We start from the raw sequence: 19,970 nt of genomic DNA, 5'->3' as shown, positions 1-19,970 counted from the left end.
GTGGGTTTAGGTCCAGGAACAAATGGGTGAAGAGGTGGATGGGCAGGCACTCTCAGAGTGGACAATGTCTATGGCAGGGAACCCAAACAAGCTGAAGGTCCATAGACAGACAGTCAGGGAACTCTTTGCTTGTTGGTCTGTGATACACATACAACATGTATTAGATAATAGGTTGGTGTGGAGCCATACCAGCTAAGTATTATGTATCCGTCATTTTATGGGGTCCAGAGGAAGGAGTTACACCCTTCCCTTGGTCTGATGTGTCTAATAACTTCTTGGTCCTGGTTTCCGTAATATGACTTTAGTAGATCCATGTCCCCCAATAGTTGCAATTCATTTCCAATGACTTATAGGGTGGCTCTATCTCTGCCTAGGAAGACGTCATGCATCAGTTCGTGCTAGGTGGGTATGCCTGACAAATGGTGCTGTTTCTGGTCCATACAAGAGGTGCATTTACCCTTCTCCCTCAAAATGGAATCAAAAGATACTTGGAAAATTAAGTCTTCTAAAGCAATGCACAGACTTAAAAATTAGAAAGCGCAGTCATTTGTAATATCTAATACCTTACAGTAGGGCATGGTCCGACTTAACACAACCAGCTAAGACAGGACCTGGCAGACACAGTTAACTGAGGACAGTTACTGGCCCAAATGGCCCCACTGGGCCCTCAGTGTGTCCACAAAGGCCTGGTGGACAGGCAGGGCAGAGGCCCAGCACACACTGGTCCAGAGTCAAGCTCTGTGCAATGGCAGCCCCTGAGCCCTCTGGATGCTCATCCAGGAAGAAGCTGCTGCTGCTGCTGCTGCTGCTGCTGCTGCTGCTGCTGCTGCTGCTGCTGCTGTCTCCTCCTTCTCCTCTTCCTCCTTTTCCTCTTCCTCCTTCTCTTCCTCCTCCTCCTTCTCCTCCTTCTCCTCCTCCTCTTCTTCCTCTTCCTCCTCCCCTCCCTCTTCCTCTTCTTCTTCTTCCTCCTCCTCCTTTTCTTCCTCCTTCTCTTCCTCCTCCTCTTCCTCCTCCTCCTCTTCTTCTTTCTTCTCCTCTTCTTCCACCAGTACCACCTCCTCCTTCTTCTCCTTCTTCTCCTTCTTCTCCTTCTTCTCCTTCTTCTCCTTCTCATTATCTTCCTCCTCCTCTTCCTCCTCCTCTTCTTCCACCAGTACCACCACCACCTCCTCCTTCTCATTATTTTTCTCCTCTTCCTCTTCTTCCTCTTCTTCCCCTTCTTCCTCTCCCTCCTCTTCCTCCCCTTCCTCTTCCTCCTCCTCCTCCTCTTCTTCCACCAGTACCACCACCACCTCCTCCTCCTTCTCCTTCTCATTATCTTCTTTCTCTTCCTCTTATTCCTCCTCCTCCTCCTCTTCCTCTTCTTTCTCCTCCTCCTTCTTCTCCTCCTCCTCCTTCTTCTTCTCAAAGAGCAGGTGTCATGTAAAACAGAATAGGCCAAGAGTAAATCAAGATCACTGCGTGATGTTAGAGGTCAGATACAAAGGAGCCAAAGCAGTCTGCCCCAGGGCAAGGCATGGAACACAAGACAGGGCACCTTCTATAGTGCTAGGCCACAGTCTGAGGTGTATTCTGAAACATTCCAGATAACTCTTGGCTATAGACAGAGTCTACCCTTTGGCATGTGAGGAAGAGTGGAGATAGGAGAATCTCCTTCTGTGTGGACAGAAGCCACAGTCCTTCCTTTGTCCTGAGTGGCCTCTCACAGCCACTCCAGCTGCCTTCCACCTGACTCCACACATCTGAATTTCCCCTATGTGGATTCCCACTCACACCTTCACAAGTCAAACTTTGAGCTTGCCTCTGAGCAGGAGTCCAGTCTCTCCTTGCCCCTGCAGGTTAGGGTTTCTATTGCTACGATGAAACACCATGTTGTAAAGGCAAGTTGGGGAGGAGAGGGTTTATTCAGCTTAGATGTCCAAAGCATTGTTTATCATTGAAGGAATCCAGGAAAGAACTCAAACAGGGCAGGAACCTGGAGGGGTGCTGCTTAGTGACTTGCTTGCTCACCATGGCTTGCTTAGTCTGATTTCTTATAGAACCCAGGACCACCAACCCAGGAATGGTGCCTCCCCCGTTTTTTGATTACTAATTGAGAAAATGCCTTACACAGCTGGATCTCATGGAGGCATTTCCTCACCTGAGGCTCCTTCCTCTCTGATGACTTGAGCTTGCGTCAAGTTGACACAAAACCAGCCAGTACACTGCCTACCCAAGAGTCACCTCCTGTGTGAAGTGCTGGTTCCAGGGCACTGTTCTTTGGCTCAGGCTAGCTTGCTAAGGGCTAGAGCCTGCTGGTTATACCCAGGAGCCAGGTTGCCCACATTTGAATTCTGGCTTCTCTAGCACTCATGAGGCTGAGGTGCAAAGAGTGGAAACTTAGGCCAGCCTGAGCTACAAAGAGACTCCAAGACTATATGGGAAAACAAAACAAAGCAAACAAAAACATGGCCTTTTCAGTAAGCCTTCCAAGTTTCTCTGGATTTTCTTGCCATCATATATTTAATCATAAAGTGGGGAAAATAAGAAAATAGAGTTGAGAGTTCATCAAATTATCAATAGGAATGAAATGTGCTAGTCTAGGACACAGAAAGAATAATATATAACCCCTATACATTATTAGTAATTATTCTTATCACTGTTACCATCCTCTTTTCATAAGCATGTAAGTGCTTTAGGAGAAATATGTTTTGTTCCCTGCTGGGTATACGGCCATGGAGTAACCCATGCCTCCTGCTCTGTTTAGATCCCCTCCACAGACTGAGCACTTTGGTCATGTCTAGTTGGTCCTGTGTCCCTGAGCTTCCCACTAAACACAGAGTACAGACACAATAGACACCTGCAGTGTGTTCCAGTTCCTGATGGACTATTAGCTCTAGCTCTAAGTTTCTAGAAGACAAAGTTCCGACTTTCATATTTGATAGCGACATTTACGAATGTGGCATTGAGAGCTTCAGGAAGCGTATGGGACTTAGGCAGCAGCTTTCTCTAAGGGACAAGACAAGATTTAAACACCCCAATCCATGCCTTGGCATGTGGGGAGGGCTCCTTGCTAAACTCACTGTTTCTCCTCTACTACAATTAGGGGGACTTTTGACTCCCAAGGGGCTGCAGCAGAGCCAGCCAACGCTATCCACTCTTGATGTCCTCCTTAAAAATTGTCCACCTTCCCCACCCTTACCCCACCACCACCTTCACTCTCACTGCCCACAGAAACAGCCCCATCTTCCGCAGGAATGTAGGGTCGTGCTACACAGTGTCTCAGCCTCTGCTTCAGTTTATCTGAGGCAGAAACAAGGGAGGAGGGTGCCATGTATAATGTGAACATAATGTGAATAGCTGTAGTCTGCAGCCTTTACGGAAGGCTGCAGTTTTATAAGCCTCTTGGTGACCAAGCCACTTATTATCCCAAGTGCAGACAGGTTTACGATCTGAAATGCTCCCTGTGCTGGTTGCTATGGGGAAACAGAGGAAAACCCTAGCTTGGAGTCTGAAGTGATCACTTGTATGGGATGGCCTGGTCCTCTCCTCTCACTCCTGTCCCGTGCTCCTTGATATAGAGGCAGCAGCTTTCTTCCCTTTCTCGGTCACCTAGAATACAGAGACAGACAGGACACAAGACTGTCCCTTAACTAACACATGGTTTCTTGCCGACTCCACTAACTGCATGCTCCGTTCCAGACTTCTGTATGCATGCCTTGGCCCAAAGGGCCTTCCTGCCATGGCCTTGTCTGTGGAGGACCTCACTTCCCCCAACCCCACACTCTGACTCCCCAGCCCTGCACCTGAGCCTGAGGCCTGGCTCCCTTGAGAGACAATTCCACATTCCCAAACCTTGGCTTTATGGCTGGAGCCAAGGGTGTTTAGTTCCCTGACTTTTTGGTCAAAGACATTCCAGAGAGTTCCAGGGAATGAAAGTTGCCTTTAAACCTCTTCCAGAGCCCTATTGAGCTCTCAAAGTAGGAGTGACTCATATCCTGGCTCTGCCACTAACTTGTGGGGTCACCCTGGACAGGCCACCCAGCCTCCCGCTGTGTAGATGTGGGAGAGGGGCAACTCTGAGAGCCTGTGAATGGACGTCCCTTGGGGTCATGGTGGCATACAGCTGGGTTGCAAGCCTCCTTCCTCCTGAGCCCATCTGTGAATCCCACAGATCACTGACTGAACGAGCTTCCCTGTGCTCACACTCTGATGTCCAAGAGGAGACCCCTCCCCATGAATATTCTAAAGAAGCCATTTGGGATATTTCTCATTATGAAAAAATTTTTGAAGGAAATAGAAAATACAGATTTTTTAAAAAGAAGTAAATTGGCCTGCCAGTGAAGGTACTTTAACATCTCAATACATATAAATGAACTGTCAGTGAAAATGCCCAGTGTGGGGCAGATACCTGTAATCCTGGCACTCTAGCACTTGTGGGGGGAGGGGTGGAGGTGAAAGGATCAGGAGTTCAAGATCAGCCTCAGTCCAATAGTGAGTTCAAAGCCAGCCTGAGATACATGAGTTCCTGTCTCAAAACAAACAAAAGGTATTGTTGAGATTGTTAGTAAATGTCAAAGACACTCTATCAGCCCCTTACTCTTGACTCAGGTGTACAGAAATTCATCCCAGGAACTATTTCTCTTTAAATGTTATTCGACACCACATTCCAGCATAGTAGCTGATAGGTTGGTAATTCTACATTAAGAATTTGTGCAGTTGTCTTTTTTAATTGTATTATTATCTAAGAAAATATCCCTGATTGGCTTCTTAGGCCAAAGGTGGGGCTACCAGTTCCACTCAGGTGGCTTTTGATGTGTACTGCAGTGTCTTATGGCCCCAGGACACTGTAGCTCCTGTGTGGCTAGTGGGGAAAGACTTAGACTCCTGGTCCCAGGTGCTTCCATAACCATCAGCCTCGGAACACAGCCAGCTGGTGACAAGTGGGACTTATGTTTGCTATCACCTGACAGGCACCTCAGGCTATGCACTGTGCCCATCCCCAGGATGGCCTTGGCACGTGTAGAAGTGGTTAATACTGACCTCTGCTGCCTGCCAGCCCCACACAGTCCCAGGAGGTGCTTGCCAGTCTCATGGCCTTACCTATAGATTGGCAGAAATAGCCCTGTCCCCATTCCTGTGTGGTATAATGACTCTAAACCTCCTACCCACAGCCTAGAAGGCTGCTGCAAACACTTCTTTGTAGGAGGTAAGATTATTTTGAATTATCCAGGAGGTGGCCAGAACCCCAGACTTTGGGGCTTGGAATCTGTCCCCAAGATGGGGATAACACTCAGGGACAAAGGAGCATTCTTTAGTTACCTCTGTGAGATGGATCATTCAGGATGATCCCAAAATAAAGATCTGGGACACCCTAAAATATTAAGTCTATTTCTCTTGAAACTCAGCTAAAGAGAGCGTGTTGTACGGCCTTGACCCTGAGTGATGGGTGGAGTCTGACTCAGGTGTGCAGTGTGCTATGCTCTTATCTAGGCCTCACATCTTCCATTGTTGGGTGGAGGGTGAAAGGGAAGACCCCACGTGTTCCACCTCATTGACCAGCCTCTCCTCACCCCATAGTCGGACGGCTCCATCCTGGCGATTGCACTGCTGATCCTCTTCCTGTTGCTGGCCTTGGCACTGCTCTGGTGGTTCTGGCCCCTCTGCTGCACAGTGGTAAGTGGACCAGCCTCAGGCCCAAGAGGCAAAGAGACATGAAAACCCTAGGTACATTAGTTGGGGGTGGGGAGGATGGACCAGTAACTGTACCAGTAAGAGATAAGTCTTATATTTTTTTATACAAATCAGCATAATCCAGGCTTGGTCACTAAGTTCTATGAGCTGTCAGCGTGGACTTGGGGCAAGGCTACCAATGGCAAAGCCTTTGGTACAGCCCTGTAAATACAGAAAACAAAGATTAAAGTATTTGTATTTAGTATTTGGAAAGGACACAGACAGTTCTGGAGTTGTCATTATCCAAAAACACTTTGTTAGGGTTGGGATCCATTGATACATTGTATGACGCTGGGTTGATATCTGTGGGAAATGCTTCCCAAAATAAACTTTTCACTACAGGAAGAATCATCACCCAAGGCAGGATTGTTTTGCAATTTTCAAAATAATTTTAAATGAATTTTTCTGGTTTAAGTCCCTGTTGCCTGGGAAGGCAGCTAGCGTGTCTTCATGCTGTCTCGTTTTGTAAGTCAGGCTTCCTGTGTAAGGAAAGATCCTGGAGACAGACAGTATCTCCTGTTTGTGATGTTATTGATTGCCCCGCCCCTTATTACTTAATGTTGGCCTGCACCCCAGGGTTTCAAGTGGCCTCCAAACTCTGTTGACCACTCACTTCAGGGATCCTGACTGTGGCTAGATGAAGTCATTTTGTTTCCGGATGGGAGTGCAGTGTGCAGAAAAGAGAGCCTCCCCACAGAGACCCATTCAGAGGTTTCTGGAAAGTTCCTCCACCCTGAGAGACTGTACCCCACAGCCCTCAAACTAACAGAAGGTGTCTTTGTGAACTCTGGTCCCCAAATCTCCCTCTGTCGCTCTCCCTGCCCCTCCTCCAAGTGTGGGAAATGTCACTTGACCCCGTAGCTGAGCTGCAAGCCCAGTAAGGAAACAGCTTACAAAGTGTGGACTTACAAAGTGTGGGAGCATGAGGCCACTCTCTCCCCGCTGCAGCACTTTCTCTAGGAGGCCATGTTCAAGGTGTCCACCCCGCCTGCACGGTCTCCACCCCAGACAGGCCAATCTTAACCTTTTAAGAGCTACATATCCAGGGTAGGGACATAAAAAGTGGGGCCAAACATCAGGCCCTTTCTGAAAACACAAATAATATGCCCGTTCATACCCAGCTCCTTCCCGGCTGTGTCCCTGCTGGCCAGTGTCTAGTGAATTTGCAGCCCCAGCCCCCGCTCCCTGATCACAACACTTTGTGAGTAGGCGCCACGTTCCCTTGATTTCTGCAGACTCTCCTCCAATGTCTCTGCTCACTTATCCCTGTGTCCTATGCCCCTGATTCTCCAGGTTATCTCTAACCCGCCTCTCCACATCTTACCCTGCAGACAATGTTGCTAAATTCAATGACTCTCACTATTTCATATGACCATGAGACCATGCAGAGGACCAGGCCAGGCCTGGTCCCCAGTGGCTCTGCCATTGCCCTCCAAGACCCTCATGGTAAAAGGAAAGAATTAAATTAACCCCATGAGTTCCTCTGACCTCTATACACACACACACACACACACACACACACACACACACACACAATTTTTAAAAAGAAGAAGTTCTGAAATGATTTGCCCAACGGTGCAAGCATATAACATTACTAAACTGTGCTCATAAAAATAGTGGACAGAACCTTGTGTCTGTGGTACTTAACCACAGTTAAAGAGACCGACAGTCCCACTGTACAATTGCAGCGCTTCGGCAGTCCCGCTAATTACGCCAGCATGCCCTTAAGCAAACCACGACATTTGAGTCATAAGAGCAAAGTTGGTACTTGGTTTGTTAGGACAGGGCTGGGCATGCTCATTGATTATGTGCTTTGTGCAAAATCAGTTCTCTCCAGTTTTCAGTGACCTTGTGAGCAGTTTTTGTAAAAGGTCATTCATTGTAAAAGGTCAAAAAAAATTTATTTTCTTGAATCTCAGGACAGCTTAACAAAGAAGATGGCTAGACATCTCTAGTGACCAATTAGAACTTCATAGGCCTTAAAGTGAAACAAAAACAAAGTCTTCAGATACTGCTCTCCACACGTTTCACAACACTGAGTTGTAGGGCCAGACATCCACACCAAGGAACTTGCTGGTGACATGTGTCACTAAAACCTGGCCCAAGCAGACAGTGACTTGTCCAGCATCTAAGGCTTGGACAGGTGTGTGCCCTGATCACTCTCCAGCCTACACCTCCATCTGGACCTTCCCACTCTGCCTCTAGGAAATTAGTTTCCAGGATGCAGGGGCCTGCCCTCCCCTCTGCTTCCTGCTCCCACTCTGCATCCCCGCCCCCCCATCCCTGCCCTCCCACTCTGCATCCTTGCCCTCCCCCTGCATCCCTGCCCTCCCACTCTGCATCCCTGCCCTCCCCCTGCATCTCTGCCCTCCCACTCTGCATCTATGCCCTCCCCTCTGCATCCCTGCCCTCTCCTCTGCATCCCTGCCCTCCCCCTGCATCCCTGCCCTCCCCTCTGTTTCTCCATCTTCTCCTGCTTCCTTCCACATAGGCCTGCCTTATTGCTTACCTTGAAATCCACCCACATACCTTGCTCCTGTGCCTACAGGTACAGAGGAAAGAGGCTGGCCATGGCTGGAGATGATATACCACCAAAGCATCATTATCCTCTGTCAGCTAAATGAATGGGAAAGCCTTTAACTTCAGATCCCTGTGTAAAAGCCAGGAACTGGAAACTGTGCTGTCTCCCGTTGTCCTTCTTCTATCCTTACCTCCTCTGGAGTCCCTCTGAAGAGTCCCTGTTTTATATCTCTCAGACATGGCTGCATTATTGAAACTACCCGAGGGTTGGATGATCAGGGACAGCTCTTTCAAACTCTAACTACTGGGCAATGAAGACAGTACACCTCAAAACAGGAGGAGCGTAGGCCATAGCTTCAAAGACATCCTTAGACAAGGCTGAAGAACAGTGAGAGTGGGGAGCCCTCATTAAAATGATCTGTGTGCTGAATTCCCACACATGCCGACCCCAGAACTCTTCTTCTGCCCCTTTTTGTAACCCTCCAAACCTTTGACATGCTTACACAATGACAATGGTGTTCAACCAGAAACATCAAAGAAATAAAATCCTAGAAAAGCCTGAAGCAACTCAAAGTGCAGGACCTGGGACTGTGCCTCCCCTCCTTGGAGGCTGCCTCACTGTCTCCCAGCTAAACACCACGTCATCAACACAATGACCTCTGTGGCCTTGCTCAGACTCCACTGACCCTGCTGGCAGCTGGAAACAGCTGGCTCATAGCCCAGGCAGAGACATTCCTCCTCCTAGCCTAGCTGGGGCTTCTGAGTTCATGGGTTTATTTTATTGTGCCACTTCCCAGACTTCTGCAGTGACCCTGACATCATACTGTGGCCACTGCGCCCAGATGTTCTACTAAATCTCCATGCCAGTCACTTAGGCCTTATCCACTTATCCACTTATCCTGCTGTGCCTGTCACTTTAGATACTGATGAATGTGGCCTCTTAAACACTCCCAGCCTCAGGTAGGTAAGGGCACAAGACTATTTCAAGTTGGGGCTCTAAATGGAGACAGGCACACTGTAGGTTTCATTTCTTTAAAATGATCTTATCTCTGAAAATGTATTATATTTCCTTGCTCATCACTGGCCTTGGCTCAGCTTGTGCAGTGTGAAAGTTCTAGGTTGTGGTTGTGAAGGGCCAGGAGTAATCACAGTCTGCTTTGTGGGAAGGAGCATTGACCTGTCTGCTTGGCAGCACCTCCTGCTTCCTATAGGTCTTTCATACAGAGTTCCCCATCTTCCTATAGGTCTTTCATATGGACATGGTATATCATCAATAGGAATGCTTATCATAAACCTTGAGGATAGGAGCAGAAGGCTAGAACTTAAAAGGCAAGTAACCCTCCCCTCTGCGGTGCTCAAGTCCTTGGTGTGTGTTCCTAACATTCCAATAGTACAGCATTAACGCTGCCCAGTGTCTGAGCTAAGGCTGTTTGTCACACAGAATCGCATAGGCTAGGGAGGCAGCACATTTAATACCAACACCCAGAAAGCAAAAGGGGGTGGGTCTCTATAAGTTCTTGGCCAGCCTGATCTACAAAGTAAGTTCTAAGCAAGCCAGGGCTATCTAGCAAGACCTTGTTTCAAATAAATAGGCAAATAAGGTGGGAGCAGTTAGGAAGACACCCAAATCAGCCTAGGAGTTCCTCACATGCCCACACAGATGCCCACCACTCATTCATACACCATGTGAAAGATGTAACTACACACATATATACATATATACATGTATACATACATATACATATATAATACATATACATACATACATACATACATACATCTAAACTAACCCTTAGAGAAGACTACAATAATATTTTTTAAAAATCAGTTACTCTTACTACATAGGAAACCAAAACTAACAAAAATCCTGGATAAACATAAGACTCAGAAGAAAATAGGGGGCATTTCCAGGAACAAGGGAAAAGGACCTTATGTCAGCTGGCCTCAAGGAGGCACCCTGAGAAGACCTGGTGACCTCAGTGACCCAGAGCTTTAACTCTGTAGCCCTTTGTGCACACAGAAGAACTTAGAGCTGAGATTAAGTTTCCCACCTGAGTCAAGTCCTTGAATGCAGATGGGGTTGGCATGCCTGTCCCTAGGAATTCATGACTGTAGCCTCTCAGAGTTTTAGAGTTTGGATTTATACTGCCTGAGGTCCTGCACATCACCAGTAGAGAAGTAACCCTAGACCAAGAGGGTGTAGGGACTTGCAGGAAGAAACCTGAGTCCTCTGGTGATTGGTGGCTCAGTGGGCAAAGTGCTGGCTGCATGAAGGGCTCAGGGAAAAGATGAGCAAAGAAATGACCCAACAGTTAAGAGCATTTGCTGCCCTGGCAGAGAACCGAGTTCAGTCCTCAGAAGCCTCACAACCACCTATAGCCCCAGTTCAAAGAGATCTAACACCCTCTTCTGGCCTCTTTGGGTACTGCACACACATAATGTACATACAGACAAGCAGGTACACATACATACACATAAATCTCAAAAATTAAACACAAAATCTTATGGAAACAATCCATTGAAACAATACTTAACTCAATAACATTTTAATTCTTTTCAATATCTTGAACTCTAACTTTTCATTACATATGTTTGGTTTATGTACACATGTGGGAGGGGTCTGTGTGTGTGTGTGTGTGTGTGTGTGTGTGTAAGTTAGATAACAACTTGCAAAAGTGAGTTCTCTCTTTCCACAATGAGGGTCAGAGAGATCAAATTCAGGTCATCAGGCTTGGCAGCAAGCACCTTTATCCACTGAGCCATCTTGCTAGCCCTGGACAGCACAAATTATTAATAAAAACACTACAGAAAATACATAGGTTTTGCTCTGGTATATAAAGAATGAGCATGCATGTTGTGGCTGGGAGCATGAAGATGGCAGGCACAGTAGTAATCCTTAGAGTAAAGACTACCCAGAAAGAAAGACATCATGGCTTGGGCTCACTGTTCCTGGCATTCACTCAGCATTGTCCGAGATAGAAAAATCTACTGTTGTCTGGTTATTGTCTTCATTAAAAACAAACCATCTATGGGGCTCTGATAAGGCCTAGTGTCATACAAGAGCCTTCTTGCTTTCAGCTTTGTACCCTGTCCACACATGGCTGCAAGTCATGTAGAGGGAAAGAGGGCTCCAGATCCCCACTGTCTTCTCTCTAGAGCCCCACTGTCTGGAGCCCCCACTATCTTCTCTCTAGAACCCCACTGTCTGGAGCCCCCACTATCTTCTCTCTAGAGCCCCACAGTCCTCTCCCTGGTTTCAGCAAAGTCTCCCATGAAGTCCCCAGGCTTCTTTGCACCGTGACTCTCCCAGCACCCCATCTTTTTTCACCTTTGTCCAAGCTCCTGTCTCACATGCTGAAGGCTTTCTTCTTCCATTCTGTCCCTGGTTCATATAACCAGGACACACGCCTACATCTTAGGTGGTGCTCTATACGATTCTCCCACAAAGAAAAGAGCGCACACTCAGGACTTGCTTGATTGCACACATGTAAATGGAAGCAAGAAAGCCCATGAAGTGTGCATGCATGTGTGGATTTTGCATTTTCTGCCCAGCTCACTACCAGCCAGTCAACCTTGTCCCTTAAGTGACACTAAATAGAAACACACACACACACATAAAATATCATCACATATTTCTCTACATCTGATGGTGAACATTCTTTTTTTTTTTTTTAACACTCCAAAGGTTTTATTTGTACAATCTTTACAGGACAGTTTGGGGCTGTGTCATTGAGTAAAAACCTGTCATCTCAGGCCTGTTGCTAAAATGTAAATAAATACAAATCAGACTTACTGGTGACAATCCTTTTGGTCCTATATTGTTTATAACAGTTTCTATAGCACTGCAGCCTTCGATAGTACTGGACCACTTTGGAAAAGATACCTTCAGGCTCCTTTCCATCCCCCAAAGCTGCAGCAAATCTTTTTGCTGCCTCCTCTTAGCCAAAGCAGCCAAAGATTTAAACGTCTTTGGTTCACAGATGCCAGGTCCACAAGTACTTTCCTGTTGAGCTCCACCTGGAACTTAATTAAGTTCATAATGAATGCTGGGTACTGTAAGCTATGTTCCTGGGAGGCAGCTGTAATTCAATTAATTCAGAGGGTCCTCAGGTTCCACTTCTTAAGTCTGCAGGACTTTGTACACTTAATGAAGGCTCTGGTCGCCACCCTGACTGCCAGCTGATAGCAGATTCTTCCTTCCCCTAAAATGCAGAGCCTGTTTCAGCACCTCCTGAACCTGCCAATAGCAGTGAGGCAGTTCCACAGCCAGAGCTGCGTCTTAAGGACGACCATGAGTTCCCGAATCCCAAGGGGCTGCCATTGATGGTGGCATTCTATAAACTCTGCTACCACTAACACACACGTGCGTATGCACACACACGCATACACACACACACACACAACTAGAGTGAGTGTTCATTTAATTTCTCTTTGGCCTTTGAAAATCATCTCTTTCAAGCTAGTACAGTTTCTCGGCTTCGTGATTTTTTTTTTTTAAAGAACTGTTATGCCTCTTACACATGAACAAACACACACAAAATAAACCTGTGTTGTAACCACACAGATTTTGTGTGTGTGATGCTCAGGTTGTCCAGGAAACTGGCTTGGGACACAGTGCTGAGAAGCAAAATGTCAAGCCACAGAGCAGTGAATGAACTTTGAAGCTGGAATTTAGGAACAGAATGGGCCTGAGTGCTGGATAGAAAAGCAGCAGTTACCCCTCAGTCCCAGACACTGTGAGATTTCCCACCATGCATTAGTGACCTGGGCTGCTCTGGGAGACTTTGAATATCTTAATTACCCTCCCAAAAAAATTATGCAGGAGAACTGTGAACACGAGGCTTGCACCTTTAAGCATTAAGTGTTTACTTAAGATCAGAACTTTGAGAACAATAGGAAATGCTTCCTGTACCTTCTCCTTTAGAGAAGCACATGCTCACTCTTTCCAGAAATAGTGATTGAGCAACATGCTTTGAGCTACGGGTCACAGACAAAAGCTGACCACATGTGCTTGTATCTTCCCAAAGCTCAGAGTCCACTGCGGAAAAGAGAGCTGTGAATGCAGCTTAGAGTTCACTGCCAACAGTGTGGACCACAAAGGATAATAAGATCTATGCTTGAGGCCCAGGAAGCCACATAGCTGGACTTGTCCCGGGCTGAGACTGTTCAATATGCAGAGGGGCCCAAGAGAAGAGGCAAAGTCATGCCTTCAAACAGAGCCAAGGGTGTGTGGTCCTCACCCCATGACAGTAGAGGCACTTGAGAGACCAGCTATCAGGGCAAGGACACTGTCACCATTGACATCAAGTATCCCAAGGCTGCTGGGTTTCCCTTTATTTATTGGTTAGTTCCTGCCTTTGTTAGCTTTAATTGTCAACTTGACACAGCCTATATTCATCTGGACTGAGGGATTTCCCAGATCAGATTGGCCTGACTGTGAGGGATGGTCTTGAATGTTAAGTGATGTAGAGGGGCCCAGCCCACTGTGGATGGCACCATTCCCTAGGCAGGTGATCCTGGGCTGTGTAAGACTGCTAACTAAACATGGGAGCACAGCCAGCAAGCAAAGTTCCCTCACAGTTTCTGCTCCAAGTTCCTGCTTGAGCTCCTGCCTTGACTTCCCTCAGTGGTGGACTGGGACTCGAAAGTATCAATCCTTTCCTCTACGTTGCTTTTGGTCAGAGTGTTTTATTAAAGCAACACAAAGGAAACAATAACAGCTGTTTTTAAGACTGGGTGTCAATGTGTAACACCTGCTGGCCTCGAACCTGAGATCCTCTTCCCGTGTCTCACAAGCACTGAAATTACAAACCTGTGCCACATAGGACTTAGGGCTGGTGTTTCATTCAGCTGTAAAAATCCACAGCACAGCCCTGTGGGAATGTCTGACCTAACACAAAACACCCCTGCCCAGAGCAGATTGATACAGACAGACGGGTTAGGAATACGCTAATTCATGGTTCTAAGAATGTGGTCCACATATCTTCAAAGTCAGCATTATTTGGGAACCTTCTAGAAATGTCTGGCCCCAGTCTGCTGGGGAGACAGAACACCCACAGTTCTGTATAGCAAGAAACCCTCTACATGATTCTAATATTGGAAAATTTGGCAACTGCTGAGCTCATTAAATTAGTACATAGTTTTGCTAACAAATTCGTTAGTCTCTGCTGTTGCCCTGGACCTATGTACACCACAGAGGCCCGTGTGTTGGCAAAGCATCCCTTGGCAGTGAGAGACCAAGTGTAAGATGCAGAGGAGGCTTTGGGAGTGTGAAGGGTGCAGCTCATACACAAACAATGCTGAGACATAAATACAGAGTATAGAGAAAGACCAGGAAACCCTTTCTGTTCAGTACCATGCCTTGTTCCATGAGACAAGTACCTGCCTCCTGAGAGCTTGTGCAATTTAGCCACACCCAGCTCCTATCATGGAGAGAAGAGACAGGCAAGGAGAGGGGTATAAAGTCACAAGCATGGGAAGGTGCCTCAGTGGTTACAGAGGACGAGGGTTCAGTTCCCAGAACCCACATAAACTCTCACAACCTTCTGTAAGCTCAGCTCCAAGGAACCAGACACCCACTTCTGGCCCCCGAGAACACCAGGCACTTCTGTGATACATTTACATGCATGGAGGCAAAACATTCATACACATGAAAAATAAAAATAAAACAAATCTTTAAAAACATATAGGAAGTTGTAGTGGAGAATCTCTCAGTGGAGGATAGCCAGGCTGTGCCCTCCTGCCCTTCATGTGCATGAATGCCTTCATGACTTGAATGCCCTGCCTAGTGAGCAGAACATCGGCTGGCTCCCGTGCTCCCATGGCCAGAGCACAATCAGTTCCAAAGCACAGATCAGAGCTGCTGAGTCAGCGAGACCAAGCCGAGCTTCGAGGGATAAAACTCCATACGAACACTCCGGAGGGAGATGGGGACAGCAGGCGACACAAAGCCTCCGGTGCATCAGCTCACTTCACAGTCGTGAAGAGGGCTTTCTAGGCCTAGCAGTTAAACTTGACTGTAAGCCACAAGGGCCAGACTGTGGTTGTCAGCGCATCCCAAGTTTGCCACGACCCACCGTGGGGGCGCACAAGAACCTGAACTTGGCCTGAGTCTGTGCCAGCATAGAACTACACGTGCTGTGCCCTGGGTTTGATCCCCGGCACTACAAGATTGTCTCCATTGATTCTCGCCCTGCTCCTCTCCCATCTCTATCGTCCCCTGTGCCCTCCACCCTCAGTGACCTCCTTTCTGCTTTTACGTCACACGAGCCCTATTGCCCCAACGTCTACCCCCCTGCACTCTCTTACAGACGGCTCTTTAGTTTCATAACCAATACCCGAACTCACCCTCACTGATGTGTTAATACATAAAAACATGACGAGCTACAAGCCACCTATGAGACAGAAAGTGTGCCGCTTATCTGAGTCTGGATCACATCCTATAATAAGCTTTCAAGATCCAACTATTCTCCAGATTTCATCACTTCATTTTTTTTCTAAAGTGGAATACAATTCTGTTGTGTAGCAGGGGCTGTGTTTTCATGAGGGTTGTGGGGAATACAAGAGGGTGTGAGTTTCCCTGTGCTCAGAGCCTTGTACAGGGTGGCCCATGTGCCACTCTTGGCATAGGAATGACTCCATCTGGCTATTCTGTGCCAGGCCAGGCTGAGCTCACCAGTTCAAAGCAACTGGAGGACCTCTTCATTGACTCTGCCAGCCACTCAACAGGCAAGGCCAGGTTAGAGCCCAGTTTGTTTGTTTATTCAGAAATTGAGGTGCCCAGTTTACAGTGAATTCCTGCGGAATCTGGGTTACACACTGTAATCCTTGTAACCAGTATTAGTACACCATGTATGACGGCATTGTATTCGGGGCTCTGTTCAGATCTGGCCCATTTAGGATATGGAATAGATATTCAATAAGTGTGAGGTAGAATAAATGAGAGTTAGTCTAAGTGACAGTCTACCAGTGATGTGAGTATATGCGAGTGTATATGTGTGTTTGTGTGTGTTTGTGTGTGTGCACACGCATGTGCGTGCATGCATGTGTGCATGTGCATGTATGCCTGTGTGCACATGAAAACCAGAGTTAGACATGAAATGTCTTCCTCAATGGATTTCCACTTTATTTTTGAGACAACCCTGGATCATGGATCAGCCCAGGTTAGCTAGCCAGCAAGCCCAGGATCGTCCCATCTCTGTCTCCCTAGTACTTGAATTACAGGCACAAAACTCCACGTCTGGCTTTTACGTAGGTGGCTAGGACTGAACACATTCCTCAGTTCTCACACTTGCATAGCAAGCACCTTACCAACAGAGCCTTCTCCTGACCTTGCCATATACCAACTTGTACGAGGCTGCTGACATCCTGACTCCCGTGGCCACTGTCCAGACAGACACCAGGCTCCTGTCTCGGCCATGTGGTGGAGCCAGCCACACAGTCACCTGGCTTATGCGAGGGCTATTAAAGATGCAATAAAGAGAGAAGCAGACAAGGGGAGGGTGCCTTCATCTGTACACTGTCTTCATAGCACTGTCACTGCATGTTGCTGCCCGTACTGCCCATTCCGGTCCGAGGGTCAGGGTCTAGCGAGAGAGAGAGTGGGGATAAAGGGGAAGAGACTCGAAGAATGGAGACAAGACAGAGATTCTGATCAAGTCTCGTTTTTTGAAGGGAATTCTGAGCTATTTATATACACAAGCAGGAGAACACAGGTGAAAACATTTTACCACGTGCACCATACAGCTGAGGTCACTAAACAGCAAAACAAGCTATGTGGGATAAACAATATATTTATCAGAGTGTGCTTCAGCTGTTGTAGGCTTTTGAAAACCAAGTCTTTCATCAGGGTATATGGTTCCAGATGGCTGCAAAGTTGATCTAGCCGCTTTCTACTAAAGTCGGCTCCCAACAACTGCACACTCCTGCTCAGGGTGACTCAACTTCTGCAAGGTTTATGGGCTTTTTCTGCTTCCTTGATGAGGCTGCAGGAGACCCAGAGGCTTCTCAAATCCTCACCATTGTGAGAAGACTGGTCTGGGATTACATTTGACAACTCTGCTGGGCTTCCATGAAGTGAAGGAGCAGCCTTGAATCTCTTCAGAGCTGGGGACCTTGTCTTCTCCACAGCATCTGCCTTTTTGCAAACATCCTGCCAACGCCCCCTTCTCCTGCCATTCAAGTCACTACCCCCACTTCCTCATCCCTCCCTCCAGCTTCAGCCATTTCCTGTTTTAAAATAATCTGCTGTCTCTGGAATGATGGCAAGTCAGCATCAGGCAGTAACAGTGTTCCCCAGAGGTTCCCCTGAGGGAGTCTCAGAAGGGAGTTTGAGTGGGTGAGCAAAGTCACGGCTTCCCACGGCCACAGGAAGTAGAAGCAGATGAAACAGTAGTCCTAAAACCCAGGAGGCCGTCATCTCTGCCTCTTCAGTTAATGAATGCTGTCCTCGGATGCTTGGAGCTCCTCAGTCCACTGGCTGCTGTGGGTAGCCTGTCTAATCAGTGGAGATGACGTTCTAGACTGCAGGGTGGAGACAGAGGTGGGGACCAGAGCCCTAGAGAGCACTCTGTATTATTAAGTTGGAAGAGAAATGCACTTAGTAGGAAGGTAGGGAGATGCTTGGTGCTCCTAATGGAGTCCCTGGTCAAGAGGCTGAAAGATGCCTGAACCCCTCCCGCAAAAACAGGCAATCCTGCTGCTGAGACGGCAAAGGTTACAGGACAAATTATGTAAGCGCCAGATGTCACCTAAAGAAAGTGTGAGGGTCCCAAAATTCTAACAGTGATTGTGGGTGAGAGTAGCTAGTTCCTGAATGTACAGGATCACAGTAGTTCATAGCCAACGTGCATTGGGAAGGACCTGAAAGCAGCTAACACCTGACTTTCCTTTATGAGTAGAGTTATTGGGCCAGTCGTCACATTAGGGAAGGGACTCCCAGTGACTTACTGGAACCTTGTCTGTGTGTCTTTCCCCGCACATTGGACAGACAGACAGTTGAAGAACAGTCTTGTAAATAGCTACTGAAATGCATTTGCCCCTGAATTGTCTGTACCCGGAAGAGATCCCTGGGCAAGCCTCCTCTGCTGCCTTCTCTCAGGGATTGCTCAGCTTGACTCATGTCCTCTCTCTCTCTGGACCCAGTGAGGTCAGTGAGAGGGAGCTCCAGCCATGTAAGCCTGGTCTGTACCTAGCTGGAATCGGCAGCACCCTTTAACTCACATGTGTGCGTGTGCGTGTGCGTGTGCATGTGCGTGTGACTTCTTTGTTAATGTGTAGAGAATAGATGCTCTGGTGAGACAAACCAGCTGTGGAGCGTGTTTCTCTACATGAGACTACAACACTGAGTAACACCCAGGCCCTGCTCCCATTGGGCTACCCTGTCCAGCCAGGTCACAACAAAGACTAAGTCCCCATGCTCTGGGCTGCTCCTATGGGATTACAGACATGTCAGACATCTTAAGAAGTAGGAGGCTGCAGGCAGTGGTGGCTCACACCTTTAATCCCAGCACTTGGGAGGCAGAGGTAGGCAGATTTCTGAGTTCAGCCTGGGCTCCAGAGTGAGTTCCAGGACAGCTAGGGCTACACAGAGAAACTCTGTCTTAAAAACAAACAAACAAACAAACAAACAAACAACAAAAAAAAAACCACCAAAAAAAAACAAAATCCAAGAAGCAGGAGGTTGGCGACTCCCACTGACCTGTTCTTTTCATTTACAGATCATCAAGGAGGTTCCTCCACCCCCTGTTGAGGAGAGTGAGGTAAGTGCCCAAAGCTGGGTGCATCCAGTGGGAAGATGGCAGAGTGGGGCGGCACTGGCTAGTTATTTACCCCCTTGCTGAGCAGGGCTGGGTCTCTGCTGCATGAGAAGAGGAGCCTTTGAACCTTTCCTAACAAGAACGAACAACAGTCAGAGGCAGCCAGAGCTAGCTGATTTCTTTCCACAAAGACCAATTTTAAAATGTGTACATTTGTCTGGTGTTTCCGTTTGTTTTCCTTTCAAGGATTTTGAAAGATTTTTCTGGAAGCTTTTGAGGGGATGAGTTTTGGTTATTGTCTTCTTGATGTGCTGGCACCCAGGATGTCACACATGCTACCCAGCTCTCCATCTAAGCTGCATCCCAACTCCCTCTCCCCCCTTTTTTGGGACAGGGTCTCATGAGGCACAGGTTGACTTTTAACACATGTCACTCCTGCCTGAACCTGCCCAGTGCCTGAATCACAAGCACATCTCACCACACTCAGAATAAATGTTGTTTTTTAATCGCTGCAATAATGCTGCAGTTGTAAGGGTCTAATTTTTTTCTCCGAAATCTTTTAGGAGTCTTGTCTCGTGGCAGATGAGCATGTGCTTCACACGTATAGGTTGTGGCAAGTTTGCCACGCTCTGCAGACAATCACTGCTTCTAAGACTGATGCCAGGGATCCCATTTGTTTTCATTTAAAGCAGTATTATGTAAAAGTCTGCCAGGTGGTCATGAATCCACACTGGAGCGGGATATGCTAATATCCTGGCCTCATTCTTCAATCCTCACTGTCTGCGGACAAACTCTCAGACTCTTCCACTAAATGGGCCAGGAAGCCGCTGTGGTGCAGGGCTGCTCTACTGAGCTAGCTGAGGTGTTAGCAGCTGATTGCTGGGTGGGAGCTCCCAGCAACTGGCTTTCATAACTTGGGGTGGCTGGGACCCTTAGAAGTAACACCTGCCAGTGTAGATGGCCTCAACCTGAAAACTTAGT

At 47.5% G+C, this 19,970-nt stretch overlaps 1 protein-coding gene and 1 pseudogene across 1 annotated transcript in view; one reads left to right on the top strand and one right to left on the bottom strand.

Annotated features, from left to right (window-relative positions):
* The window catches only part of Antxr1 (ANTXR cell adhesion molecule 1), a 196,633-nt gene that overhangs the window by 113,838 nt on the left and 62,825 nt on the right, over window positions 1-19,970 (top strand). The window contains 2 exon segments of the mRNA XM_034511386.2: window positions 5,560-5,655; window positions 18,951-18,992. Of these exon segments, the coding sequence (XP_034367277.1) occupies window positions 5,560-5,655; window positions 18,951-18,992 (138 nt within the window).
* LOC117714928 (large ribosomal subunit protein bL20m pseudogene) lies at window positions 11,969-12,525 on the bottom strand (annotated as a pseudogene).

The sequence above is a fragment of the Arvicanthis niloticus genome, chromosome 9 (genome assembly GCF_011762505.2).
Source record: "Arvicanthis niloticus isolate mArvNil1 chromosome 9, mArvNil1.pat.X, whole genome shotgun sequence".
NCBI classification, from domain to species: Eukaryota; Metazoa; Chordata; class Mammalia; order Rodentia; family Muridae; genus Arvicanthis; species Arvicanthis niloticus.
This window is presented reverse-complemented; position numbering and strand designations above follow the sequence as displayed.